Source organism: Chiloscyllium plagiosum, unplaced genomic scaffold (assembly GCF_037043375.1).
Source record: "Chiloscyllium plagiosum isolate Xiang-an unplaced genomic scaffold, Cpla_swu_hap1 HiC_scaffold_11, whole genome shotgun sequence".
NCBI lineage: Eukaryota > Metazoa > Chordata > Chondrichthyes > Orectolobiformes > Hemiscylliidae > Chiloscyllium > Chiloscyllium plagiosum.
The window spans coordinates 41,648,777-41,674,383 of NW_028270149.1; the positions used below are offsets into that span (position 1 = coordinate 41,648,777).

Below are 25,607 nucleotides of genomic sequence, written 5' to 3' on the forward strand. Positions count from 1 at the left end.
AAAGAATTGGTGAACTGTGGTAGGTGCTGGAACAGAGTTCAGATGTTCATGAAGTAGAATGGGATATTCAAAGCTCTCTCTACAAGGCCACCCCCAAGGCTTCCAGCCTCATTCCTGATGAAGGGCTTTTGCCCGAAACACAGATTTTCCTGCTCGTCGGATGCTGCCTGACCTGCTGTGCTTTTCCAGCACCACTCTAATCTTGACTGGGATAATCAATATCCTATTTCAGTTCCTTAGTAGTTACACCAGATGTAAATAATTGATGTTGAGCATTACATTGACTTACATTTGTCTGAGGGTCCCAATGTTAACTGCAAAGAGATGCTTACTGGTAGTTCGTTGTGATGGAATCTTCTTTGGGTAAATATGCTGCCACCGATACCCCTCCTATAATACTTGTCTGGAGAGATTAATAATATTGAATGGTGAAGAATTAACCACAAATAAGTCTTGAGCAGAAGAAGCACATACTTGTGTAATGAGTCTACATCAACTTAAGATTGGTCAACTATATTAACAATAGTTAAGCAAAATTTTAGATTCAAAGATAGTACCCAAGTATATACTTCATGGCTATTGACTGTAGAACTGACTAGCTCCTCCTAGAAACATACATATTATTTATATATCAATGTTCATTGAATCCATTCAGGCCGAGCTGCTGACATGACAAAAGGGAAGTGGAATATTTTTGTTTCTGCTTCCATCAAACCATTGGGTTACACAGGCCTGCTGCTGTGCTCCACTTTCTTTCTGGTGCAGACACAAATCTGACCTTGGCTCAGCCTAAATGGATGTCCATCCAGTGCTTGGCTAGGAAGGGATTTGAACCCAATTTATTGGAATTTAGGAGAAACGAATAATTTTGAGAAAAAAAAATAGAAAATGCAACAAAGAATTTTTTGGAGACACTGTCCAAAGGGATTAAATTCACCTGTTAGTTAGATTAGATTAGATTCCCTACAGTGTGGAAACAGGCCCTTCGGCCCAACCAGTCCACACCGACCCTCCGAAGAGCAACCCACCCAGACCCATTTCCCTCTGACTAATGCACCTAGCACTATGGGCTATTTAGCATGGCCAATTCACCTAACCTGCACATCTTTGGACTGTGGGAGGAAACCGGAGCACCCGGAGGAAACACGCGTAGACACGAGGAGGATGTGCAAACTCCACACACAGTCGCTCGAGGCTGGAATCGAACCTGGGACCCTGTGAGGGACCCTGCTAACCACTGAGCCCGTGTGCTGCCCCTGAGGCGATCATGAGGCTGAGGGAAAATTCATCAAAAACAAAGCGAATTTTAAGTGGAATTTGTCAAATTATACTTATTGTAATTTTACTTTTAAATGTTGTCATCAATGGACAGCCTTTGGTGCATTATTAACTCTTGTGCTCTTTCATAGGGGTGTTCCCAAGTTCATGAAAAGGAGCAAGGAACCAGATTACAGAAGCAAGTATGTGTTTGGTGTTCCACCAATTGTAAATGTGAAGAGGTCAGGTCAACCACTCCCTCAAAGCATCCAGCAAGCCATGCGCTATCTACGCAGCCAGTGCATGGGCCAGGTGTGTTTGAATGTTCTGATGCAAATCTGAACTTGTTGTAATGTGCCCGAAAAAATTTCTCTTTTGGTAAACATTGAATCAATGTACCTCATTCCTGATGAAGAGCTTATGCCCGAATCGTCGATCCTCCTGCTCCTTGGATGCTGCCTGACCTGCTGTGCTTTTCCCACACCACGTTCTCGGCTCTGATCTGATCTTCAGCATCTGCAGTCCTCACTTTGTCCTCCTCGATATTACTCAGAACTGGATACCATGAGGTTTAGAGAGGTTTTCTTGCTGGATCCTTGAACCAGTGGGGGTCTGTGAAGAGACTGACATCTCAGATAGTCAGATAACTTCTGGATTTTTGAGATCTGTTTTTGTTAGTGTTGTCAGTATTTGACACTTTTGCCACTAGGGTGGTACGATGGCTCAGCGGTTAACACTGCTGACTCACAGCACCAGAATCCTGGGTTCAATTCTAGCCTTGGGTGACTGTCTGTGTGAGGTTTGCACATTCTCCTTCCTGTGTTTGCCTGGATTTCCTCCCACTGTCCAAAGATATGCAGGTTAGGTGGATTAGTCATGGGGGTTGCAGGGATGGGGTAGAATGCTCTTTGAGGGATGGCACAGTGGCTAGCACTGCTGCCTCACAGCGCTAGGGACCGGGTTAGATTCCAACATCTGGCAACTGTCTGTGTGGAGTTTGCACCTTCTCCCAGTGTCTGCATGGGTGCTCTTGTTTCCTCCCACATTCCAAAAATGTGCAGGTTAGGTGAATAGGCTGTGCTAAATTTCCCATGGTGTTCAGGGAGGTGTAGGTTGGATGCATTAGTCAGGGTTAAATATAGGATAATAAGGTAGGGGAATGGGTCTGCATGGGTTACTATTCGGAGGGTCAGTGTGAACTTGTTGGGACAAAGGGCCTGTTTCCACACTGTAGAGATTCTATGATTATTCAAAGATTCCTATTCTGTGCAACATGAAGAGGATATTCTTAAATAGGGTTTCAGTGGGACCCCAAGAAATTCGATATTACTGGAAGGTCAGCAAAGTTATGACAATAATTGTAGGGAGTTCTGGGAAATATATTAAGTTATAGCTGTTCCTTAAAGATTCAATAAACACTGATAACATTACATTGCTGACACCTTTGTTTCACACTGGACAAGATTCTGGTGAAAATTTCTTAATGAAATTGTGCAGTGGTGCAGCTTGTGCTTTTCCAATGTATGTACTTCTGTAAGTGTTGGATATGAATTGACAATCTTCACTCTCAGTAAGTCATGAGCTACGTTTGGCAGGAGGATAGAAATGTCATAGAGTCAGAGCCATACAGCATGGAAACAAACCCTTTGGTCCAGTTCATCTGTGCTGATCAGACATCCCAATTTGACCTAGTCCCATTTGCCAGCATTATCACTCATATCCCTCTAAATCCTTCCTATTCATATATCCTTCCAGATGCCTTTTTATATGTTGACATTGTACCAGCCTCCACCACTTCCTCCAGCAGCTCATTCCATGCATGCACCACCCTCTGCGTGGAAAAGTTACGCCTCAGGTCCTCCTCAAAATCTTTCCCCTCTCTCCTTTAGCATAGTCCTGGGAAAAGACCTTGGCTATTCACCCTAGCCATGCCCCTAATGATTTTATAAACCTCTGTAAGGTCACCCACTGTAAAGGCCTCATTAGGTTAAATTCTTTTATCTTCAAATGGCTGAGCAGTGAATGATCCAGATTGAGATTTGGATATGTGCATCTTAGAGTCCAGCTAATGAGTGAGTTACAAAGACCAGAGGAGGAGCTGAGAGAAATTACTTTAAGAAACAGCCGGAAATAATTTGCCTTTTCCGTAAAGAGCAGGCAATTATCTGCTATCAGATGGAGCAGTGTATTGAATTTAGTAGTTTCACTGCTTAAAGCAGCTGCAGAATCTCAGAAATGGCCTGACACAGTGAGGCTGGGCATCGGTATGTTGTATTTATTCAGGTACCTGCTTTTAGCTGTGGTTTATCTTATTTGTCTGGTATGTTCCCATCACAATTTAAAAAGGAACAGCTAGTGCTAAACCAATAAAGAAGTGGCTAAGATAGAGTAAGCTAATTATCTCCTGTACTTATTTTTAGAATTCACTTTTCCCAAATGCTACTTGCACCTTTTATACGGGGCTTAAAATAACTCTGCTTCCTCCAGCCGTCTCCTGGACTGGTGCAGTCACCGATGAGGATGAAAGTGCCAAGCTCCCTAATCTTTGGTTTAGGTTGTGTCCTTTTATTCCCTGTGACAGATTGCGACATTTGATTCTGATATACTACTGGCTAATTTATTTCGCATGCAAGGTTCTTTGCAATCTTTCAGAATGCCCTTCCTATTGTAATGACTGGATGTCCATTAACTCTTATGAAATTAATGTTGCCCATTGTTATATAATTGAAAAATCTTCTACTCAGCAATGATTAGAAATGTATGTATGGGAAAGAAACATTTTTTTGTCTTCTAAACAGGTTGGCATCTTCAGGAAGTCAGGTGTAAAATCCCGAATCCAAACTCTGAGGCAAATGAGTGAAAGCAGCCCTGACAATGTTAATTACCACGGTCAGTCAGCATTCGATGTAGCAGACATGTTAAAGCAATATTTCCGGGACCTTCCGGAGCCTATTTTCACCAACAAGCTGACAGAAACCTTTTTGCAGATCTATCAATGTGAGTGAAATAGGAAAAATATACATCTTCCCATTGTCTTTGTTATGTATTGTAATGTATTCTCAGTAAGCAACTTATATTATGGTGCTGAGGAATAAAATCCTGTTTAATTTAGATTACCAAGAGTCAATGTAAGTATATTTATGCTGAGCATAATTCAGGAAGCTGCAGGGTAAAGCTTCCTTTACTTTGAAACAAGAATGTGCCTTTTGTGCCAGAATGAGATTTCCATTTTGGACTTGCTACTTTATGAAAGAAATGTTCATTTACTGCCAAATTTTTCAATTAGACCATGCTCACTAGAAACTGTGTTGCGATGATTCAGTATAATGAGATACTCCGTTCATGACGATCACATGGTCAAGAATATTCCATTCTGCCAGTTCAGCTGGCTATCATAACTCAGAGCTGTTGTGTATCAGCTGTGACTCAGTGATAGCAGTTTCCAGGACTTCCGCACAAAACTCCAAGGAGGACTACATTCAGATGGCATCTTTAGGATGAAACATTAAACTAAAGTACAATTTGACCCCTCGGAAGAATATAAAAGATCCCACGGCAATATATTGAAGTGGTATAGGAAGGTATCATTTGATATCCTGAACAATATTTAGTAATTCAATACTTCAGAAGCCGCTTATTGGTCATTATTCCAGTGCTGTTTGTGGGAACTTGCTGTGCAGAATTTTTCCCACACTTCTGAAGATCTTCACCGACACTGAAATTCTTGACAGTCATGAATGGTCTTGCAATTTTTCATAATTCCAGTGCTTAACTTGCTTTGCTGTCCAGATCCCTGAGGTTGAGCTGTTTTTGATGGTGAGACCAAGAAACTGTCACTCCCAATGAGTGTTTACCGATTAGATCATCAACAGGTTACCGCATCACTATGAACAGTACTTGTTTTTGAGGTGCTGTAACTCTCAAGAACTAAACACAATCTCCTGCTTAATGTGATGTTTACAATTATGCTAATGGCATGTGTTGCAGTTATTTTCTTGAGTATTTTATTCATTTACGTGATGCAGTGTCACTGACAGGATGTCTATTTATTGTGATTCCTCATTGCTCTTGAAGGTGATGGGGCAATGCCATCTTTTAATTACTGGTTTGGGTGATGAAGTTACTCTTAATATTTGTTTGGTCACAAATTCCAAGGTTTGAACCATTGTTAATGAAGAAACATGGAAATATTTCCAAACTAGGTTAGACCTATAGGGAAACTTTGAGGTCATGGTGTTCTCATGTTTGTGGCTTTTTACTGAAATGGTAGAGGTCATGAGTTTGGGAGATGTTGTCAGAGAAGCTTGGGAAGCTGCTACAGTGCAGTTTTGGATTACTAGTCCAGATAAATGGACCATTAGCCCCTGGGACATGCATTCAAATCCAGTCATGACAACTGGGGAATTTAAATTCAGTACATGAAAGAAATCTGAAATGTAAAAAAAGCTAATATCAGTTAGATTGACCACTAAGCTAATGGATTGCTGTAAAAATATAACTGGTTCACTAACGTCCTCCTAAGTCTGTCTATTTGATCTGGCCTGTATGTAACTACAGATTCACAGTAATGTGGTTGACTCATAACTACTCTCTGATGTTGTCTGCCAAGCTATTTGGTTGCATCTCATAAGCAATTGTAGGTGGATAATAAATTCTGGCCTTGCCAGTGACATCTTCATCCATGAATAAATTAAAGAATATGGACATAATTTTTTTTATGTGAAGTTAGTGCGTTTTATTACACTTAAGACTGCAGTAGGAGTTCTGTTCAGAATTTTTAAAATGTTAAATGAGCAAGAATGTGTGACTCCTCCTTTGTGTATCTCAGATGTGCCAAAGGACCAACGCCTCCAAGCCCTTCAGGCTGCAATTGTGCTGTTGCCAGATGAGAATCGTGAGGTGCTTCAGTCGCTACTGTACTTCTTGAGTGACATTGCGTCCGTGCAAGAGAACCAAATGACTGCTGGAAACCTGGCTGTCTGCCTTGCTCCATCTCTATTCCACCTAAATGTGCCAAAAAAAGAAACTTCCTCACCAAGGTGAGCTTTGCAATTTCCAGTTACTCTGCAATCGGATTTCTTTGGGAGTGAAGGAAGAAGGGCATTCCAATGACTTTGATGTGTTTGAGGGATGATGCAGACTTTTCTGCTTCACTGATGGCTTCAACATTCTGGGCAAATAGCTGGATCAGAGTAATGAGAAATAGTTAGCAACGTGTGTGGACTAAAATTTCTACCTTCGTTTCTAGTGGTAAAAACTGGAATTAAAAATTAGTGGGAGGTGGATTTTGGGATTTTTGTTTTGCCAATTGTTTATCGTCAGACTTGAATAATATGAACGAGCAAGCTGTAATGCTAGGTTAACTGACTAGGAGTAAAATTATGAAATGGAGTCATTAGAGATGTACAGCACGAAAACAGACCATTCGGTCCAACTCGTCCATGCCAACCAGATATCCCAATCCAATCTAGTCCCACTTGCCAGCAACCGACCCATATCCCTCCAAACCCATCCTATTCATACACCCATCCAGATGTCTCTTAAATGTTGCAATTGTACCAGCCTCTACCACTTCCTTCAGCAGCTCATTCCATAATGCACCACCCCTGCGTAAAAACGTTGCTCCTTAGGTCTCTATTATATCTTTCCCTTCTCACCCTAAACCTATGCCCTCTAGTTCTGGACTCCCCCACTGCAGGGAAAAGACTATCTATTTATCCTATTCATGCCCTTCATGATTTTATAAACCTCGATGAGGTCACCCCTCATGTAAAAATAAGTGATTTGACAAAATGCCATTTTTCCTAAAACCTGATCTACAATTGATTACTGCTGGAATACATGATTTCTGTTCGGTTTTGACAATGAAGCTGCTGTTTTATACCAGATTTGTCCCATTGATAGCAATGAAATGAATGAGCAGTCAAATCTGTTTGTTGCTTGATGGAGGATTGCTGCTTTTAGACACTGTGAACATCTTTGCTCTGACTTAACTATGCCATTGGATGTTTAGTGCCAACTTGAACAAATAGGAGGTCGTTTTCACATCTCAGCTGGAAAATGGTGTGATCCTTAACAATTGTGATCCTTTTCTGTTCCTTTTGGATTGTGGAGCTAGATCGAGTTTGGTCCTATAGTTATGCTCCATCATTTGACCTTGAATCAGGAAGGAAAGTGTCACTGACCGATAAAAGTAGAGAACCAGTTGGAGGCTGAGCAACTACTAGAGAAACAGCATTCACATTATATCTATTTGCTTGGAGTTTGGTTTGTGTGAAATTATTTTGTTTGCTTTTTGATTGCTGGGCACCTCAGAAATAAAATAATGTCAATTTACCACCCAGTTGTATTTCAGAAGGAGGAAACCTTCACTTTCCTCATTAGAGCTAGATTTAAGTTATCCTCCCTGAATTAATTCCGATGATGCAAAAGAAAATGAAAGGTGTGGAAAAGACAGAAAATTAAGGAAGGCAGGAGATCAATGGTGAAAATACAGACTGGAAGGCAAAGATACAATCCAAAGGCCTGTCATTGGATCATTGCAAATGAGAACTAAAATGCCTCCCATTCCTTGCACATGCAAACAAATGAATTAAAAGCATAAGCAGACCATTCAACCCAAGAGCTACTGTACTATTCAGTAAGTCAATTTGTTTGATCTCTGAGTTTTGAGCTCTACGTTCCCATTAAATCGTGATAAATTCTTGTCAGGTAAGGGAATCAATGGTTATGTACCATTAACTTCAAAGTATTTAATGACCCATGCTTCCATTGCCTTCTGAAGCAGAGTTTAACAGTTGCATAGCCCTCTCAGCGAAAAATATCTGTCTTAAAAGAGAAATGCCTAAATTTTAAATAATGCACTGTAGTTCTGGACTTTTCCATGTGATTCATTGAGGATGTGCACTGTTATAAGCTCTGTTATTCCCAGAGTCGTCACAAAAGTTAAGTTTTTAAAAGAAATATGCAAAATTCCTAAACTACTTTGTTCTGAATCAGATTAGTAGATAATATCGACCAGGTTTCTGTACTTGTCAAGAAATGCTATTTAGTACAGCTAATTAGATTCTAGCTACTGTAAACAGTTAAGCTAAATTAAGCAACCTCTTCAAATAAAACCCTATCTTCTAAAAACCCAACTCTTGCACACAGACAAAAATAAAAACACATGGATGGAGAGAAAGCTAGAAAAACTGTTCCATAGTCTTTGGTCGCAAGATCTTTTGGGTTAGCTCTTGCAAAGCAATGGGAGCATTCTAGAAAAGAAAGGGTGAGGGCCAACCTTTGGAACAGCAAGAGGCATAGGGCGCTGGTTTATTTATGAAAGGGCTTTGACTTGTCCCCTTCAAAGTCACAACTTGGGACATCAACTGAAGGAAAGATAAGCTTGTTTCCTTCTGGTTTAAATGTCTTACTGCATTGTGTGTTTTTTGGTTGCTGTAGACCCCTTAGTTTCTCATTTGGTCTGACTAGCTTCTCTGTTTTGTTCACAGCTGAAGCTGTTCAGCTACTTGACAACCAGTCACAGTCTCTGGAAGGCAGAGAGCCCTATTAGTAATTGGCCACTAGTCCAGATCAATCACAAACACACCTATTATTTCTTCATTCAAAATTGTGGTTACATTTAGGGGGCCTGTAGACCATTCCACCAGTGACTTAATTCTCCTGCTGTTCCACTGATGCTGATTCTGCATCTCAGTCTCCTGGACCAAGGTCACCTCTAACTATCACATGGTACTACCCTTCCACATTTACCCAGCTTCCTATTCTTGAATGTCTTTTGTCCCTCAATATTCAGAATCAAATCCATGCCACCATACAGCCCTGACTGCATATCTGTGTCTAGATCATATTTATTTAACTTGATGGGTGCCATAAATTTATTTACATAGTTATGAATGCAGTGCACGTTGAAATATGGAGACTTTGGTTTTGTCTTTCTGTTACCTTTGTAATATCAAGTCTCAGTCGTTGAAATATTCTGAGGCTTGTTTTCTGTCTCTTCCTGCAATTCTCTAACCTTTTTTATTACCAACATTAGTATTTTGCTCTCTGACCTCGATTTTTATTTGTTACATCTAGCCAGATTTGGTCCTTCATCAATGTTGTTTAGTTTTGATCTCTCTATTTACCTAATTGTGTGATTTTCCAGCACATTGGTCTAGCATGGTTCAGATGCAGACCATCCCAATGATATAGCCCTCTCAATGGTCTGAGGAGTGGCAGTTGGAGTTTTTTTTAATTAGATTAGATTTACTTAGTGTGGAAACAGGCCCTTCGGCCCAACAAGTCCACACTAACCCTTCGAAGAGCAACCCACCCAGACTCATTCCCCTACATTTACCCCTTCACTTAACTCTACGGGCAATTTAGCACGGCCAATTCATTTAACCTGCACATCTTTGGATTGTGGGAGGAAACCCGCACAGACACTGGGAGAATGTGCAAACTCCACACAGACAGTTGCCTGAGGCGGGAATTGAACCTGGATCCCTGGTGCTGTGAGGCAGCAGTGCTAACCACTGTGCTACCGTGCCGCCTATAATTTGGATAAATGCGAGGTATTGCATTTTGGTAAAGCGAATAAGGACAGGACTTATACATTTAATGGCCATGTCCTTGGCAGTGTTGTCAAACAGAGAGACCAAGGGGGTTCAGGTACATAGTTCTTTGAAAGTTGTGTCGCAGATAGACAGGGTGGTTAAGGCATTTAGCATGCTTGCCTTTGCTCAGACCTTTGAGTAGAAGTCTTGGGACATCATGTTGAGATTGAGATTGCACAAGATATTGTTGAAGCCATCTTTTGGAGTACTGTGTACAGTTCTGGTTGCCCTGTTATAAGAAGGATATTATTCAATTGGAGAGGGTTTAGAAAAGATTTACCAGGATGTTGCTAGGGATGGAGGGTTTGAGTTATGAGGTGGAGCTGATAGGCTGAAATATTTTTCACTGGAGCATAAGAAACTGAAGGGTGACCTTAGAGGTTTATAAAATCATGAGGGGCATAGATGATGTGAATAGCAAAGGTTTTTTCCTTTGGGTTGGGGAGTTCATATGAGGGGCATATTTTTAAGATGAGAGGGGAATGATTTAAAAGGGACCTGAGGAACAACTTTTCACATGGTTCATATGCGAAATGAACTGCCAGAGGAAGTGTAGATGCAGTTCCAAAGTTTAAAAGATATTTGGACGGATACATGAATAGGAAAGGTTTAGGGATAATGGACCGAATGCAGGGAAGTGGGTGAGGTTGGGAAATGTGGTTAGCATGGATAAGTTGGACCAAAGGGTCTATTTCTGTGCTGTACAATTATGACTCTGATTCTGTGACTCCATACAGATACTTGTGCCCCACAACTGGAATCCAATTCTCCCACATCAATCTTCAAGCTACATATCCATTTCTCAAATCTTATGTGCCCCCAGCCAATTGGCTTGAAGCTCAGATAACAATCCAGAGATTACCATCCTTCATAGGCTCATAGACTGAATGGCCTGCTTCCACACTGTAGGGATTCTATCAAGTTCACAACAACTCTCCGAAGAGCATTCTAACCAGGCCCACCCTGTAACCCTGCATTTCCCATAGCTAACCCACCTAACTGCACATGCCAGGATGTTATAGGCCATTTAGCTTGGGTAATCCATCATTGGACTGTGGGTGGAAACTGGAGCACCTGAAGGAAACCCACACAGACAAACTCCACAGAGTCAGTCATCTGAGGGTGGAATCAAACCTTGGTCCTTGGTGCTGTGAGGCAGCAGTGCTAACCACTGAGAACTTGTGCTGCCCTTGAGGATTTCCTTTTCAATTTGTTGCCTTTTGCTGATCTTGGAAACAATGACTAGCAACACAGCATTTAAAATGTTGAGGCAATAAGGAGATCAGTACCACTGCAGAACAAAAATTCCAATCAGAGAGTCAACCTTTGTCTCCATTGCCTAAGTGAATTTGCTTACTGGTGAAACATGGAAGATTTGTATTGTAGTTCAATGTTATATCCATTCAACTGCTTTTTGCGGGATGGTAACAAAGCAGTTAGAGACAAAAGTAGTGAAGTTTGTGTGAGGTTTATATGGGTCGTCTTAAGATTTGTTTTCTTGACCTTATTTGTAGGGTGATTCGAAGAAGGGGTGTACTGAACAAACCTGATCAGAGGGACCTCAATGAGAATCTGGCAGCAACTGAGGGACTGGGTCACATGATTGCAGAGTGCAAGAAATTATTTCAGGTACAATCAAAGATAATTTGAGTTCATACTTCGAATCTTTTGACCATACTTGGGAGTGAAAGAGGGCGATGGAAAGGTTAGAATTGAAATGTGCTGTATTTGTACGGGATGGGACCATTCGTCACAGCTGATTCGCTGCTGCCGATAAGCCACTGCCCTTTGACCACCGCGGGCACTTAGCCACCGGCCATTGGCCACTGAAGACGATTCGCCACCACAAATAGAAGTATATACAATATTGAATGAACCCCATCAAGTCTTTTTGCTAAAATACAATATACCTGAGAGAGTAAAATAGGGGCTATGTTGTACGTGCCATCCACAGACCAGGTTGACTCTTCTAAATGATGTATCCAAGATTCCCTACCGAATATGATTATACGATTACTTTCTTGATCATCCAACAGTGTATATACGTCTACCAAATAAGCAGCGTTCAATATACGTATGCATGTTTGAAATGAAGTCCTTGGTACCTAATCCCAGACCACAGTATATCCATTGTGACTTTGAGTAGGCAGCTATCAATGCTATGAGAGAATATTTTCCCGAAGTTAGAATTAGGGGCTGTTTCTTTCATTTGGCACAAAGTATGCATAGACATATTGCTGCAGTTGGAGCAACTCGTCAACACAGCACCGATCCTGATTATGCTTTAAAAGCAAAAATGATAATTGCTTTGGTTTTTATCTTTATAAATAAATAGTGCATAACTATCAAATGAACTAAAATTTCATTGTTTAATATTAATGAGATTTTATGGCCATTATAAAGATTTTTAAAATATATTTCCTTTTTCAGGTTCAAGTTTGTAACTCATTTTTATATATAAACCAATAAAATGATATTTATTTTACCTTTTTTTTTATCAATGTGAAGTATGTAGTTGTATAAATAAAGGGGACTGAGAAGTATGAAAGAACAGGCGGGAGGGAAAACAATCACTATTCGCCACCGGAGAATTCGCCTCCAGAGGTCAAACCACCCCAGTGGAGAAACGCTGGTGGAGAACTGGCAGTGGCTAATCATCGGCGGTGAATCTGCCGTGGCGAATCGTCACCAACCCGTATTTGTAAGGCCTTTTCTGAGTGTCTCCCCTAGCCTGCACTCTGCTAACAGGTTCACCTGTTGCTTGTCCTTCCTCGTTTCCCAGCCTCCTGATTCCGCTGTCCCTCTCCCTCCAGTAGTTCCTCCACCGGAAGGAGTGAAGGGAAACACATTCAATGATAAACAGCGAGTACTTAATGTCTGAGGGGGAAAGAAACCATGAAAGACTAGGAGGCTCAGATCTGTCTGTTAGGGCAGATTGAATTAAAATGGGGATCCTGATGTGGTTATCTATTGTTCTGCAAGTTTTCTTGCTATCTGTAACATGAAGATTTTTTTGTCTCAGAAATGATTTAGTTGCTTCTGTAAAAATTGAAGGAACATATGTGGCTTTAGCTTGTGAGGAAGACTCAATGTCTCATGTAAATAATTTTGTTATTGGGCAGTATGGGCACACTGTTGAACATAAGGTACTTGCAGCATTTATACGAAGGATTGGCGCAACTCTAGACAAAATATTTAGTGGACCACAAATTTGACCATTGAAAATTTTATCGATTTTTGTTTTTGACAGATCCCACATGATATAATGGTGCAGTCTCGAAACTCCTACATTGCAGGTGATGCGCATCCTCTGCCCATGGACAGCTTAAGGGGACATCATGAAGGCAAGGATAAAGAATATATGATCTGCGTGGAAGACATTATTCAGGACCTACTAAGGGAGGCTGGAGAAAAATTCAAAGGCTGGACTAGTATCCAAGGACCTGTGAACACAGAACTTTCTTACAAGAAGGTATTTTATTGAAGTTTCACATGTTTAGACCCTTCAAATGGATTATCATCTTACAAACACATTGTGCTTTCAAGGTTAAGTTTAGGCCAAGTTTTGCTTACCAAATTATCCCTCTATTTGGATTGAAGTGGACAATTTGCAAAAGTGAACTTTCACTTACACTTGAATCATATCTTCACATGCATGTATAACTTTATTTTGTGCTTGCCATCTATAGTTTGATTAGTTGACTGGGTGGTACATGTGTGGAATGAACTGCCAGAGGAAGTGGTGGAGGCTAGTACAATTGCAACATGTTAAAAGGCATCTGGATGGGTTTATGAATAGGAAGGGTTTGGAGCAATATGGGCCGGCTGCTGGCAAGTGGGACTGGATTAGGTTGGGATATCTGGTCAGCATGGACAAGTTGGAATGAAAGGTATGTTTCTGTGCTGAACATCTCTATGATTCTATGGATAGTTGGTTTGCATGCAGACTAATGTAAATAGGGTGGATTCAATTCCTGAGGTGCCCATGATGGACTCTCCTTCTCAACATATCCTGTTGCCTGAGGCATGATGACTCTTGGGTCAAGTTACCGTCAGTCATGTGTCTCGAACGAGAGAGCAGCTCTATGATCTGGTGGGACAATGGTGACTTTACTGTTATGAGAACACTAGTACTTTATATTTATGTTCTTAAAATGATAATGAATGTTATATCCTAAAATCGTTTTTTATTTTTTTTATAGAATTAAAAATTGTGTTACTGTTAATGTGATCTGTATTTTATGACGTGAGCTCACATTTGTAAAACCAAGACTAAATGCTAGGATTGCAATTGTTGTGCCCTCTAGTGTCCCTGTGTCACATACGGGGTGGCACACTGGTTTAGTGGTTTGCACTGCTGCCTCTCAGCGCCAGGGATCTAAGTTCAATTCCAGCCTCAGCCGACTGTCTGTGTGGAGTTTACACGTTCTCACTGTGTCTGCGTGGGTTTCCTCTGGGTGCTCCGAATTCCCCCCTCAGTCCAAAGATGTGCAGGTTAGGTGAATGGGCAATTTAGCATGGCCAATAGTGTTAGGTGCATTAGTCAGAGGGGAATGGGTCTGGGTGGGTTACTCTTCAGGGGGTCGGTGTGGACTTGTTGGGCCAAAGGGCCTGTTTCCACACTGCAGGGAATCTAATCTAGTCTAATCAACCTTTACTGTGAAGGCATTCAAGTTTATCAGTGCCTCTCTGAACTGGCTGAAATATGTCTGGATAGTCCCTTCCTGTTGGGATTACCAATTTCCCTGTGCTGCACTGTGTTCTAATTAGAAATCAGTGCTTCCACTGAAATATGACACCAACCACTTAAATGTATCATCCATAGCTTTCTAAACCTTGGAGCCATTCCAACCTCCATTTTCCTATTTGTGTTTTGAAGAGCCACATTAATACTGGAGTTCCTTTTCCAAGAAGCCTGCAATGTTCAGATTGAGTGCTAATACCTTTTTAAGGACAGTGTAGAATGGGTCGGAAACACTGACCTTGCAGACCAACACTCCCATGACTTCAACAAATCAAAGTCTGTAGGCTATTCAGTTTAAGGGAGGATCAGTCTTATAGTCACTGTTTTTCACTCAACCATACATTCACTCAGTCAACAATACATTTCAGTAGTCACAGGCTGATTCAGTTTTTCCTTGAGCTGAAGAGGCTGCTTTGACAGTTCATTAGCTTTTCTAACGGCTAAATGTTGTGCAACTTCTTTAACCGCTGGTCACAAGTATTTTCAATTGCTGGATTTTTTGGGAAGATTTTGATGACTGTACAACTGTCTCAACAGCAGAGCTTTGGGACAAGTGATTAATATAGAAACTAACAGAAAAGAGGAAATCAGTTAAAAGCTTCAGTCCGCTTAACAGATAGTGTATATGGTACTTGTGGGTTATTTATGAGATAATCCTGTTCTCTAAGTGTGTTTAAACCACTTCCAGCTTTTTTTCTTGCTAATCTATCTGGCCAGACATTGTGATCTCAGCCACTGATTTTTTTTTTTTCGGATGTAGAACTGTAGATAAAATCATGGACTGTAGGAAAACAAAATTGTCTACAGATAGTGAATACACAAGGGACCAGACTTTGTCTGTTCTACCATTAAGAATGTGGCTGGTTAGTTCAGTCAAGCAGGACTATCCCATTTGGTATCATAAGTTAAAATATCCACTGAATCATCGAGTCTGTGACTGGAATAGTTGATGAGGAGAATTATTGGTAACACAGTTGTAGTTGTTTATGCCTGCCTTCAGACAGTACAACAAATTTAACAATTGGCAATGCAATGTGGTTAATGTTTTCCATCTGGAGCTGCTTTTTACTGATGTATTTTATAAACTATCAGAACATAAGAGCAGGAATAGGCCAAGCAGCTCTTTGAACTCACCATGGCTGATTATCTACTTCAATATAATTCTCTTGCACTATTTCCATATTTCTTGTGTTTTTTTAATAGTTGAAATCTATCCATTTCAGCAATGAGCAGGTTCAATGACAGAGCCTCTAAAACCGGCTGAACCTGAGAATTCCAAACATTCGACATCCTCTGAGTGAAGAAATTTTCCTTGTTTCAGTCCAAAATGGCCTACTCTTATTCTGAGACTGTCTCCCCTGGAAATAGATCCCCTCAGCTTGAGGAAGCATTCTTACTGCATTACCTTGTTAATCCCTGTATGAACTTTCTATGTCTGAATGAGATTCTTGGAAACTTCATAGAATGTAAGCCAGGCTATTTAATCTTTCCTCCAAGGACATTCTCTTCGTTCCAGGAATATAGTGGTGAACATTTGCTACACTACCTCTGTATCAAAAATACATTTCCTTCTATGATGAGGCTAAAACATATCTTTGGTGAGATATAGTCTCACCAAAGCTTTATGTAATGAGAGTAAGGCATTGCTGGTCCAATGTTTAGCCATGTTATAAAGGGTAACATACCATGTGAAGTTTTACTGCTTGCTGCACCTGCATGTTAATTTTGGGTGACTAATATATAAAACTTACACCCTCCCCAATTATATCATCTGCAAACTTGGAAATATCACATTTAATTTTGATCATCAATCATTTGATCTAGATCATAGATAGCTAGGGCCAAAGCACTGATCTTTGTACCACCTCACTAATTGCAGCCTGGCAATGAGCCATTTACTCCTACTGTTTTCTGTCTATTAACTGGTTTTTAATCCATGTCAGTATATTATCCCTAATCCCAAGTATTTTTATATTTGTTTACCCGCCTTTTGTATGGGACTTTATGAAAGCCTTCTGAAAAAATACAGCGTTTTCATCAATTCCCTCTTATCTATTTTGTTAGTTACATCCTCAAGGTTTGTCAAACATTTATTTTTCATAAATTCATGTTGACACTCGCTTCTCCTTTTAAATAGTAGCATGAATAGTAACAAATAGCATTTGTGACCTTCCAATCTATGGGATCATTCCAGAATCTCTAGAATTTTGAAAGATGACCTCTAACGCATTTACTCTGTCTACAGACACCTCTTTCAACACTGACATAGATGATCAGGTCTCATTACTATTTTAAAAAAAATATGAATAACTTGCAGTTTGTAATTTACCCTAGTTGTCAGATTCTCCATTGTTTTTGGGAGGTTTTTTGTATCTTGCTCTGAAGGCAGACAAAGTATTTGTTTTGTTTCTCCACCATTTTCCTATTTCCCATTATAATTTCCCTTGATTCTGCTTGTAATGGACTCTCGTTTATTTTTGCTCAGCTGTTTCTCATCCCTGTGGAAGCTTTTTAAGTTTATTTTCACCTGGGCTAGTTTACTGTCTCATTCTATTTGTTCTTTTAATCCTTTTTATTGATTGTTCTTTGCAGAATTCTTAAAATCATCAAAATCCCCAAACTCACCATGATCTTTGGCAGCTTTATACACATTTTCCTCTGATATAACATAATCCTGGGGGTTTCTTGCATTAGATGTGCTTGTGTGATAGAGGAGAGCTATCCTTATTGCATGAGGTAATGTAGTGATGAAGTGATCTAAGTACTTGTAGAGTGGGAAGGTTTCCTACATGTTGGAATTGGGCTAGGGAGTAGTTTTCAAATAGGCATGACTTAGCAAGAATATTTCCTGGAATGCCCTGAGTTTTAGAAGAAAATAAATAAACTTTGGGATGGCTTTTATTTTTGGCTCCCTCTCTAAAATTGTACAAGACATTGGTTTGGCCGCATTTAGAATACGGTGTACAGTTCTGGTCGCCACATTACCAAAAGGATGTGGATGCTTTTGAGAGGGAGCAGAGAAGGTTTAAAAGGATGTTGCCTGGTATGGAAGGTACTAGCTATGAAGACAGGTTGAGTAGGTTAGGTTGAGGGGGGACCTGATTTGAGGTTTACAGAATCATGAAGGGTATAGACAGGGTGGATAGAGACCAGCTTTTTCCCAGGGTGAAGGATTCAATAACCAGAGGTCATGCTTACAAGGTGAGAGGTGGAAAGTTTAAGGGGGATACACGTGGCAAGTACTTCAGAGTGTGTGGTGGGCGTTTGGAACGTGTTGCCAGCAGAGGTAGTAGAGGCAGGCATGATAGATTAGTTTAAGATGCGTCTGTACAGATGCATGAGTAAGTGGGGAACAGAGGGATACAAATTCTTAGGAATTGACCGACAGGTTTAGACAGTACATTTGGATCGGCTCAGGCTTGGAGGGCCGAAGGGTCTGTTCCTGGGCTGTAAATTTTCTTTGTTCTTTGAAAGGGGATGACAATCTCTCTCTCTGTAACATCCTAATATGTTTTCCTTCTGTTCTACCCTGTGTTGGTAGGTTGGTGATGGACATCCCCTTCGTTTATGGAAAGTGACAACCGAGATAGAAGCAACTCCTAATTCTGTATTAAATCGTCTGCTTAGAGAACGCCACCTTTGGGATGATGATGTGCTGGTTGTAAATGTTGTGGAACAATTAGATAAAAATAAGGAGATCTGCCATTATGTTCTCGATAGCATGGCGCCACATCCCAGGCGAGACTTTGTTGTTCTAAGGTAAGACTGATTATTGGGTCAGCATCAGTCCTTCATGAAAATGTGTCCATAACTAAAGTGTAGCATTGTAATTCATTAATACTTGTAATTGGCACATTGAGAAACCTTTTACTCACTAGAATCCTGTCCTGAGTATTATATGTAAAATAACTAAATACAATTTTAATGAAACATTAAAATTGCATTAAATGTTGAAGTTGTTATGCTGCTTGATGTTTCTTTCTCAGCATAAGATCAACATCAGGAAATAGAGTAAATTGTTTTATGTTCATAAGTTATTTTGTGGTTATGAATATTTTACAATGGGTTCAATGGCCAGAGAGTAATTTGCACATCTTTGGGTACAGCTATTATTTTGTGAATGAGAATAATTAGATTTAGGCACAAGGCCAAGCATGCTACGTGAACGATTTCCTCTGCTTAGTATTTTCTCATTGAGCACATGTATGAATCTTCTGCATCAAGTGACTTGAAACAATCTTCATGAGCATATTTATGATGTGTTCCTAAAGAGCTGCCAAAAATATTTACATGATCAGCAGACTTGGAGTTCAAATAAACAATCAAAAGCATTTTTTTTTTAATGGTCTTGAATAAAGTTACTTTATATGTGCCTTTTACTTTACAATGTCAGATGCATTTCCTCATTAAATATACAAAAGTTTAAACTGCTTCAGGTTTTGCTTAGGATTCAAGTTATCAACTGTTCTGCTTGATTTTCACTACTTTTGTGATGGTCCTAAGGTTGTTTTAGATATTTTAAAATTTGTCATTCACATTACCCTTTAGCTTTGCAAACTCAGTGGAATATACAGCAAGTTTCTACAACATCATTGTAATCTTGAATCACTATCATCTTGAAATGTCAATACTTAAGTGGTCCAGCATTGTTAGGAACATAATGTAGGAGCAGGAGTAGACCATTTGTTCCCTTGAGCCTGTTCTGCCATTCAGTGAGATCATGGCTGCTCTGTGACTTAATTCCATATATCTGTACCTGACTTTGGCTCATATCCCTTAATACTTTTGCTTAACAATTTATCTTTCTCAGATTTAAAATTAACAACTGATCCAGCATCCACTGTAATTTGTAAAATAGAGTTCCAAACATTGATCACCCTTTGTGTATAGAACTGCTTCCTAACACCTCTCTTGAGCAGCATGGTGGGTCAATGGTTAGCATGGCTGCTTCAGTGTCAGGGATCCAGGTTCCATTCCACTCTTGGATGACTGTCTGTATGGAGCTTGTACATTCTTCCTGTGTCTTCATGGGTCTCCTCCAGGTACTCTGGTTTCCTCCCACCGTACAAAAATGTGCAGGTTAGATGGATTGTGATGCTAAATTGCACAGTGAAAAGGGATGTGCAGAAAAGTTGAATTAGCCATGGGCAATGCAGGCTTACAGCATTAGGGAGTGATTCTAGGTCAGATGCTCTTTGGACAGTCAGTTTGAACTTGATGGGCTGAATGGCCTACTTCCAAGTTATAGGGATTCTGAGTAGACTGGCCCTAATTCACACTAATATCTCCCAGTTGTAGAGCTCCCAACTAGTGTATAGAGTCATTGAGATGTACAGTACTGAAACAGACCCTTTGGTCCAAACCGTCCATGCTGGTCCGATATCCTAAATTAGTGTAGTCACATTTACCAGGATTTTGTCCATATCACTCCTCAACCCTTCCTATTCATACACCCATCCAGATGCATTTTAAATTGGACCAGCCTCCACCACTTCCTCTGGCAGCTCGTTCCATAGAGACACTCTGCATGGAAAAAGGTCCTTTTTAAATCTTTCCCCTCTCACCTTAAACCTATGCCCTTTTAGTTTTGGAATCCCTACCCTGAGGAACAGTCCTTATCCAATCACCCTATCCATGGCTGTCATGATTTTCTAAACCTCTAGAAGGTTATCCCTCAGCCTCCAAAGCTCCATGGTAAATAGTCCCAGCCTATTCAGTCTCTCCCTCAAAACCCTCCAACCCTGGCAATATCCTTGTAAATTTTTTCTGAACCTTTTCAAGATTCACAACATCCTTCCTATAGCGGGGAGATCAGAATTGCGCACACTATTACAAAAATGGCCTAACCAATGTCTTATACATCCACAACATGACCTCTCAACTCCTATACTCAATGTACTGACCAATAACGGAAAGCACAGCAAATATCGCCTTCAGTGTCCTGTCTAAATGATCTGGAGGAAGGTATGGGTGGTTTGATTAGCAAGTTTGCAAATGGCACTAAGATTGGTGAAGTAGCAGATAGTGAAGGGGACTGTCAGAAAATGCAGCAGAATATAGATTGTTTGGAGAGTTGGGCAGAGAAATGGCAGATGGAGTTTGATCTGGGCAAATATGCGGTGATGCATTTTGAAAGATCCAATTCAAGAGTGAACTATACAGTAAATGGAAAAGCTCTGGGAGAAAATTGGTATACAGAGAGATCTGGGTGTTCAGGTCCATTGTACCCTGAAGTTGGCAACATAGGTTAATAGAGTGGTCAAGAAGGCATACAGCATGCTATCTTTCATCAGATGGGGTGTTGAGTACAAGAGTTGACAGATTATGTTACAATTGTGTTGGACTTTGGTTCGGCCACATTTGGAACACTGCATAAGGTTCTGGTCACCACGTTACCAAAAGGATGTGGATGCTTTGCAGAGGAGGTTCACCAGGATGTTGTCTGGTATGGAGGGCACTAGCTATGAAGAGAGGATGAGTAGATTAGAATTATTTTGATTAGAAAGACAGAGGTTGAGGGGGGGATCTGATTGATTGAGGTCTACAGAATCATGAGAGGTATAGACAGGGTGGATAGCAAGAAGCCTTTTCCCAGAGTGGGGGACTCCGTTACTAGGTGTCACAAGTTCAAAGTGAGAGGGGAAACGATTAAGGGAGGTGTGCATTGAAAGTTCTTTATGCAGAGGGTGGTGGGTGCCTCGAACATATTGCCGGTGGAAGTGGGCACAATACCGTCATTTAAGATGTACCTAGACAGATACATGAATGGGCAGGGAGCAGAGGGATACAGATCCTTAGGAAATAGGTCATAAGTTTAGATAGAGGATCTGGATTGGCGCAGGCTTGGAATGCCAAAGGGCCTGTTCTTGTGCTGTAATTTTCTTTGTTCTTTGTACCTAGGACTCCACTTTCAAGGAACTATGAACCTGCACTTCCAAGTTCTCTTTATTTAGCAACACCTTACATACTTATTGATATGTCATGCCCTGATTTGCCTTTTTCCAAAATGCAGCACCTCACAGGTTATCAGTGGAAATAGAGTAGATAAAGATAAACTGACTTTTCCTGTTAACACCTTCAAAACTTTGATCAGACCACCCCTTAACTTTCTATGTTCTAGAAAACAAGTCCAATTTGTACAATCTCTCCTCAAACTTAATCTCTTGAGTCCAGATACCATTCTTGTCAACCTACATTGCACTCCCTCCAAGGCCAATATATCCTTCCAAAGTTTGTGGTGCTCATATTTGCTCATAGTACTCCAGGTGGGGTTTAAGCAGAGTTATGTATAACTGCGACATGACATTTGCAATTTGAACTCCAGTTCACTAGATATAAAGGCCAGAATTCCATTAGCTTTCTTGATTAATTTTCTGTATCTGCTCACATTTTAAAATGTATGCACCTGAACCCCAAGTCTCTTAGGACATCATCCACTACATTTAACTTCATATGATCTGGAAAGTATTCCTTGTGGAAATCTCTCACACCCTTTGTGGGACACCCACAGGTCACGTCCTGCCGATTTGAGTACTTACCCAATATTGCTATATTCTGACACCTGCCACTCAACCAATTTCACAGGTCTGTTAATAATTTGCCCTCCATTCCATGGACTGTTACCTAGTTAAATGTCTCTTAAGTGGGACTTTATCAAATGCCTTCTGGAAGGCCATAAAAGTGTAAAATGGGAGACTTTAAATAGTTGGTAGTCCTTAATTAGTTTTTGCTAACTGCACAGAATTAGAAATTTTATTTTTGATGATTGAAACTATCTGTTGTTTTATGCTATTGCAAATGTACATCTCCAGCAGTGACTATTTCATGCTACCTCTTCAAGTAGCATGCTCCCTTCCGCAAGTTAAATCACTGGCTTTTGTTCCCTTGTCAAGAAAAAGTGACCTGGTTTTTTTGTTTATGAAAAAGATAATATCTTCCAGCTCTCATGCCCTCATACAAAAGAACAATCACATATCTCTGCCTATGCCATCTCATGGCCTGTACCCACCCCATGGCCCCTTATACCTTCCACGTCAACTTTAGCCCCTTCTTCCCACTCTCTTGTTTGTAGTCCTCCTTGCCAAGCTAGATTTCTCTAAGCATGTCCTTTATAGCCCCGAGGCTCAGTTAGTGCCACCTTTTCCCCCCTCAACCTCCATGCCAACAGAACCTAGTATCCATCATGAGCAGACCTCGGGATAATGCTAAGACTATAAAAGCTTCTCAAGTGTTCATTTACTCACTGATTATTTAACAAAAAAGTCTATAACCACTTGGAGCTGTCCATCAAGCTGCGAGCTGGCAGGCAGCCCAATATGATGATGAGAGGTTGTGAAATGGGTCATTCAGCATGAATCATGTAGTGATTGACCTCCGTCTAATGTCAAGAGGTGCAATTGCAACCACTAGGGAAGCAGTACTGTGTACATTGATGGAACTGCAGTCTGACAAGACATCAGGTCTTGGTTGACTTCATCCTAGGTGTTAATTTTAGACTTTTGAGGCACCTGGTAGATTTGCAGATGATACAAAGATATGTAGTAAAGTATGTTGTAAAAATTACATAAATATGCAGACAGATATAGAGAGATTGGGTGAGTGCACAGAAATCTGGTGAATGGAGTAGATTGTGGGGAAAGTTTTAACTTGGTTTTAACAGGACTTCTTTGTTTTTTAAAAAAAGCAGTAGTTAAACTGAGAGCAACTACAGAAATCCAAGGTGCAGAGAGGCCTAGATGTGCTAGTACATATCACAAAGTTAATATGCAGATATAGAAGGTTATTAATGGAATGCTATCTTTAAATAAGAGAACTTGAACTTAAAAGTGAAGTTTTGTTTCAGTTCTGCATGATGTTGAAGAAACCATATCTTCAATATTGTGTGCAGGTTTGATCTAAACATGTTCAGGTGGTTCAGAGGAGGTTTACTAGATTGACATATGGATTTGTTTGTGGTATATGGAAGGATTGGACTGAAGGGCACATTTCCATTGGCGTTTAGAGGAGTGAGGAGGTACTTTCTTGAACGTAAGGAGCAGGAATAGGCCGTCTGGCCCTTGGAGCCTGCTCCACCGTTCAATAAGATCAGAGCTGATCTTATCATGGCCTCAGCTCCATTTACCCACCCTCTCACCATAACCCTTAATTCCTTTACTATTTTTTTCAAAAAAAAATTCCATCTTAGCTTTAAAAATATTCAATGAGGAAGTTTCAACCACTCCACTGGGCAGGGAATTCCACAGATTCTCAACCCTTTAGGTGAAGAAGTTCCTTCTGAATTCAGTCCTAAATCTGCTGCCCCTAATTTTGAGGCTATGCCTGTTGTCCTAGTTTCACCCACCAGTGGAAACATCCTATCTACTTCTATCTTATCTATTCCCTTCATAATTTCATATTTCTAGAAGATCTGCCTTCATTCTTCTAAATTGAGATGAATATAATCCCAGGCTACTCTGTCTCTCCTCATAAGCCAACCCCCTCAACTCCGGAATCAATATAGTGAATGTTCTCTGCACCCCCTCCAATGCCAGTCCATCCTTTCTCACGTCAGAAGACCAAACTGCATGCAGTACTTAAGGTGTGGCCTCACTAGCAGCCAATATAGCTGCAACATAACCTAAATGTAATCCCTTTAACAAAGAAGGTCAAAATTCCATTCACTGCCTTAATTACCTGAAGTCTGTAAGGTCCTGAACTATAACAAGGGGAACTTGGAAAGGGTATGGGTGACTCTAAAACAAGGAGGTACTTTTTTTTTTAAGAAAAAAGCCTGTTACCCTTTAAGGACAGAAATGGGGAATTTTTCTAAGATTTGCATGACATTGAAATTCTGTCTCTTAAGGTCTGGGGCTGGATCTTGAGATTCCAGTTTCTGGTGTAACTTTGGCTAAACCAGTGATCCCCTCTATTTGTGAAAAATTCAAGTCACTGTTATGATCTGGATGGGTGGTGAAAGCAGATTCATAGCAAATTGCGCTCAGGTATCTTGATTTGAAACTATTTGCAGGACTTTAGGAAAAGTGCAGTTGAGTAAGGCTGATTGGAGAACAGATATGATAGTCTGAATGGTCTCCTATGCTCTGATTCAGTTACCCCACCACCAGGAGCATAGTTCAAATATGTTTGACTGTAGAAATTGTGTTCAAAGCCTCTGTAGTGACTCTGAAATAAGTAGCCTCTGGTTGACTTCTGATTATTGTTGGATCTTGGAATTCAACTGTTGACATCATGGCTAAATGTCAAGTTATATAGTTTTTTTCATTTCAAATTAATGCTCGGACTTTCAGCCCAGTTTCTGACAGTATTGTTTCAAAATGTACTTTTATCTCTGATTCTGTTCCCCACTGTTTTTCACCCTTCAGCCTCACTTTTGCTATTACTAAGAATCGGAGTTTGGATACCTTTGCTAAAATAACCATTTCTTCCTCTCATCGTGTTGCCCTATTTTGTGAGTGTTGTGACCCATTTTAGACCCAATTCAACCTTAAAGATACCATCTTGATTCCTCAATTTACTCTATAACATTTCAATCCCTAGCTTCCACTATTACTCTGGATCCTCTGACATTTGTTTTACTTTCTACCTCCCCTCCGTTGGTTACTGGCACTCACTGTTGTGCTGTGTTTGGATCCATTCCTCCTTCCACGTTAGTATTGCTGTTCCATTTCCTGATCACCTTCCTTGCTTTCATTTCTTTATTTTTCTATTGTAGATTTGATTGTGCAAATTGCTTTGTTTTTGAGTCCAGTATTGATATTTAACGCCAAACTATTCCAGATCCTATTACTTCTGTCAAGTGCCTCAATGTATTCTGGATTAATGCATATCTATAATATATCTTGGCTATTTTTTTAAAACCTCCAACATTTTTTTTGCTATGCTTATTCCCAAATGTATATTCCAAATATTTTTATTACTCAAATCACCAGGGCCTGATGATCTACATTGCAGAGTAATAAAGGAAGTGGCCCTAGAAATTATCACAAAGCTAGTCCTTTTGTTTT

General features: G+C 40.3%; 1 protein-coding gene across 2 annotated transcripts in view; it reads left to right on the plus strand.

Moving 5' to 3' along the window:
• The window catches only part of stard8 (StAR related lipid transfer domain containing 8), a 213,928-nt gene that overhangs the window by 179,660 nt on the left and 8,661 nt on the right, over positions 1-25,607 (plus strand). For both annotated transcript variants that reach the window (XM_087992006.1, XM_087992007.1), the window contains 6 exons: positions 1,410-1,569; positions 4,056-4,254; positions 6,086-6,296; positions 11,375-11,489; positions 13,111-13,332; positions 18,146-18,363. In XM_087992006.1, coding sequence (XP_087848132.1) covers positions 1,410-1,569; positions 4,056-4,254; positions 6,086-6,296; positions 11,375-11,489; positions 13,111-13,332; positions 18,146-18,363 — 1,125 coding nt within the window. The remainder of the gene's footprint in view (positions 1-1,409; positions 1,570-4,055; positions 4,255-6,085; positions 6,297-11,374; positions 11,490-13,110; positions 13,333-18,145; positions 18,364-25,607) is intronic.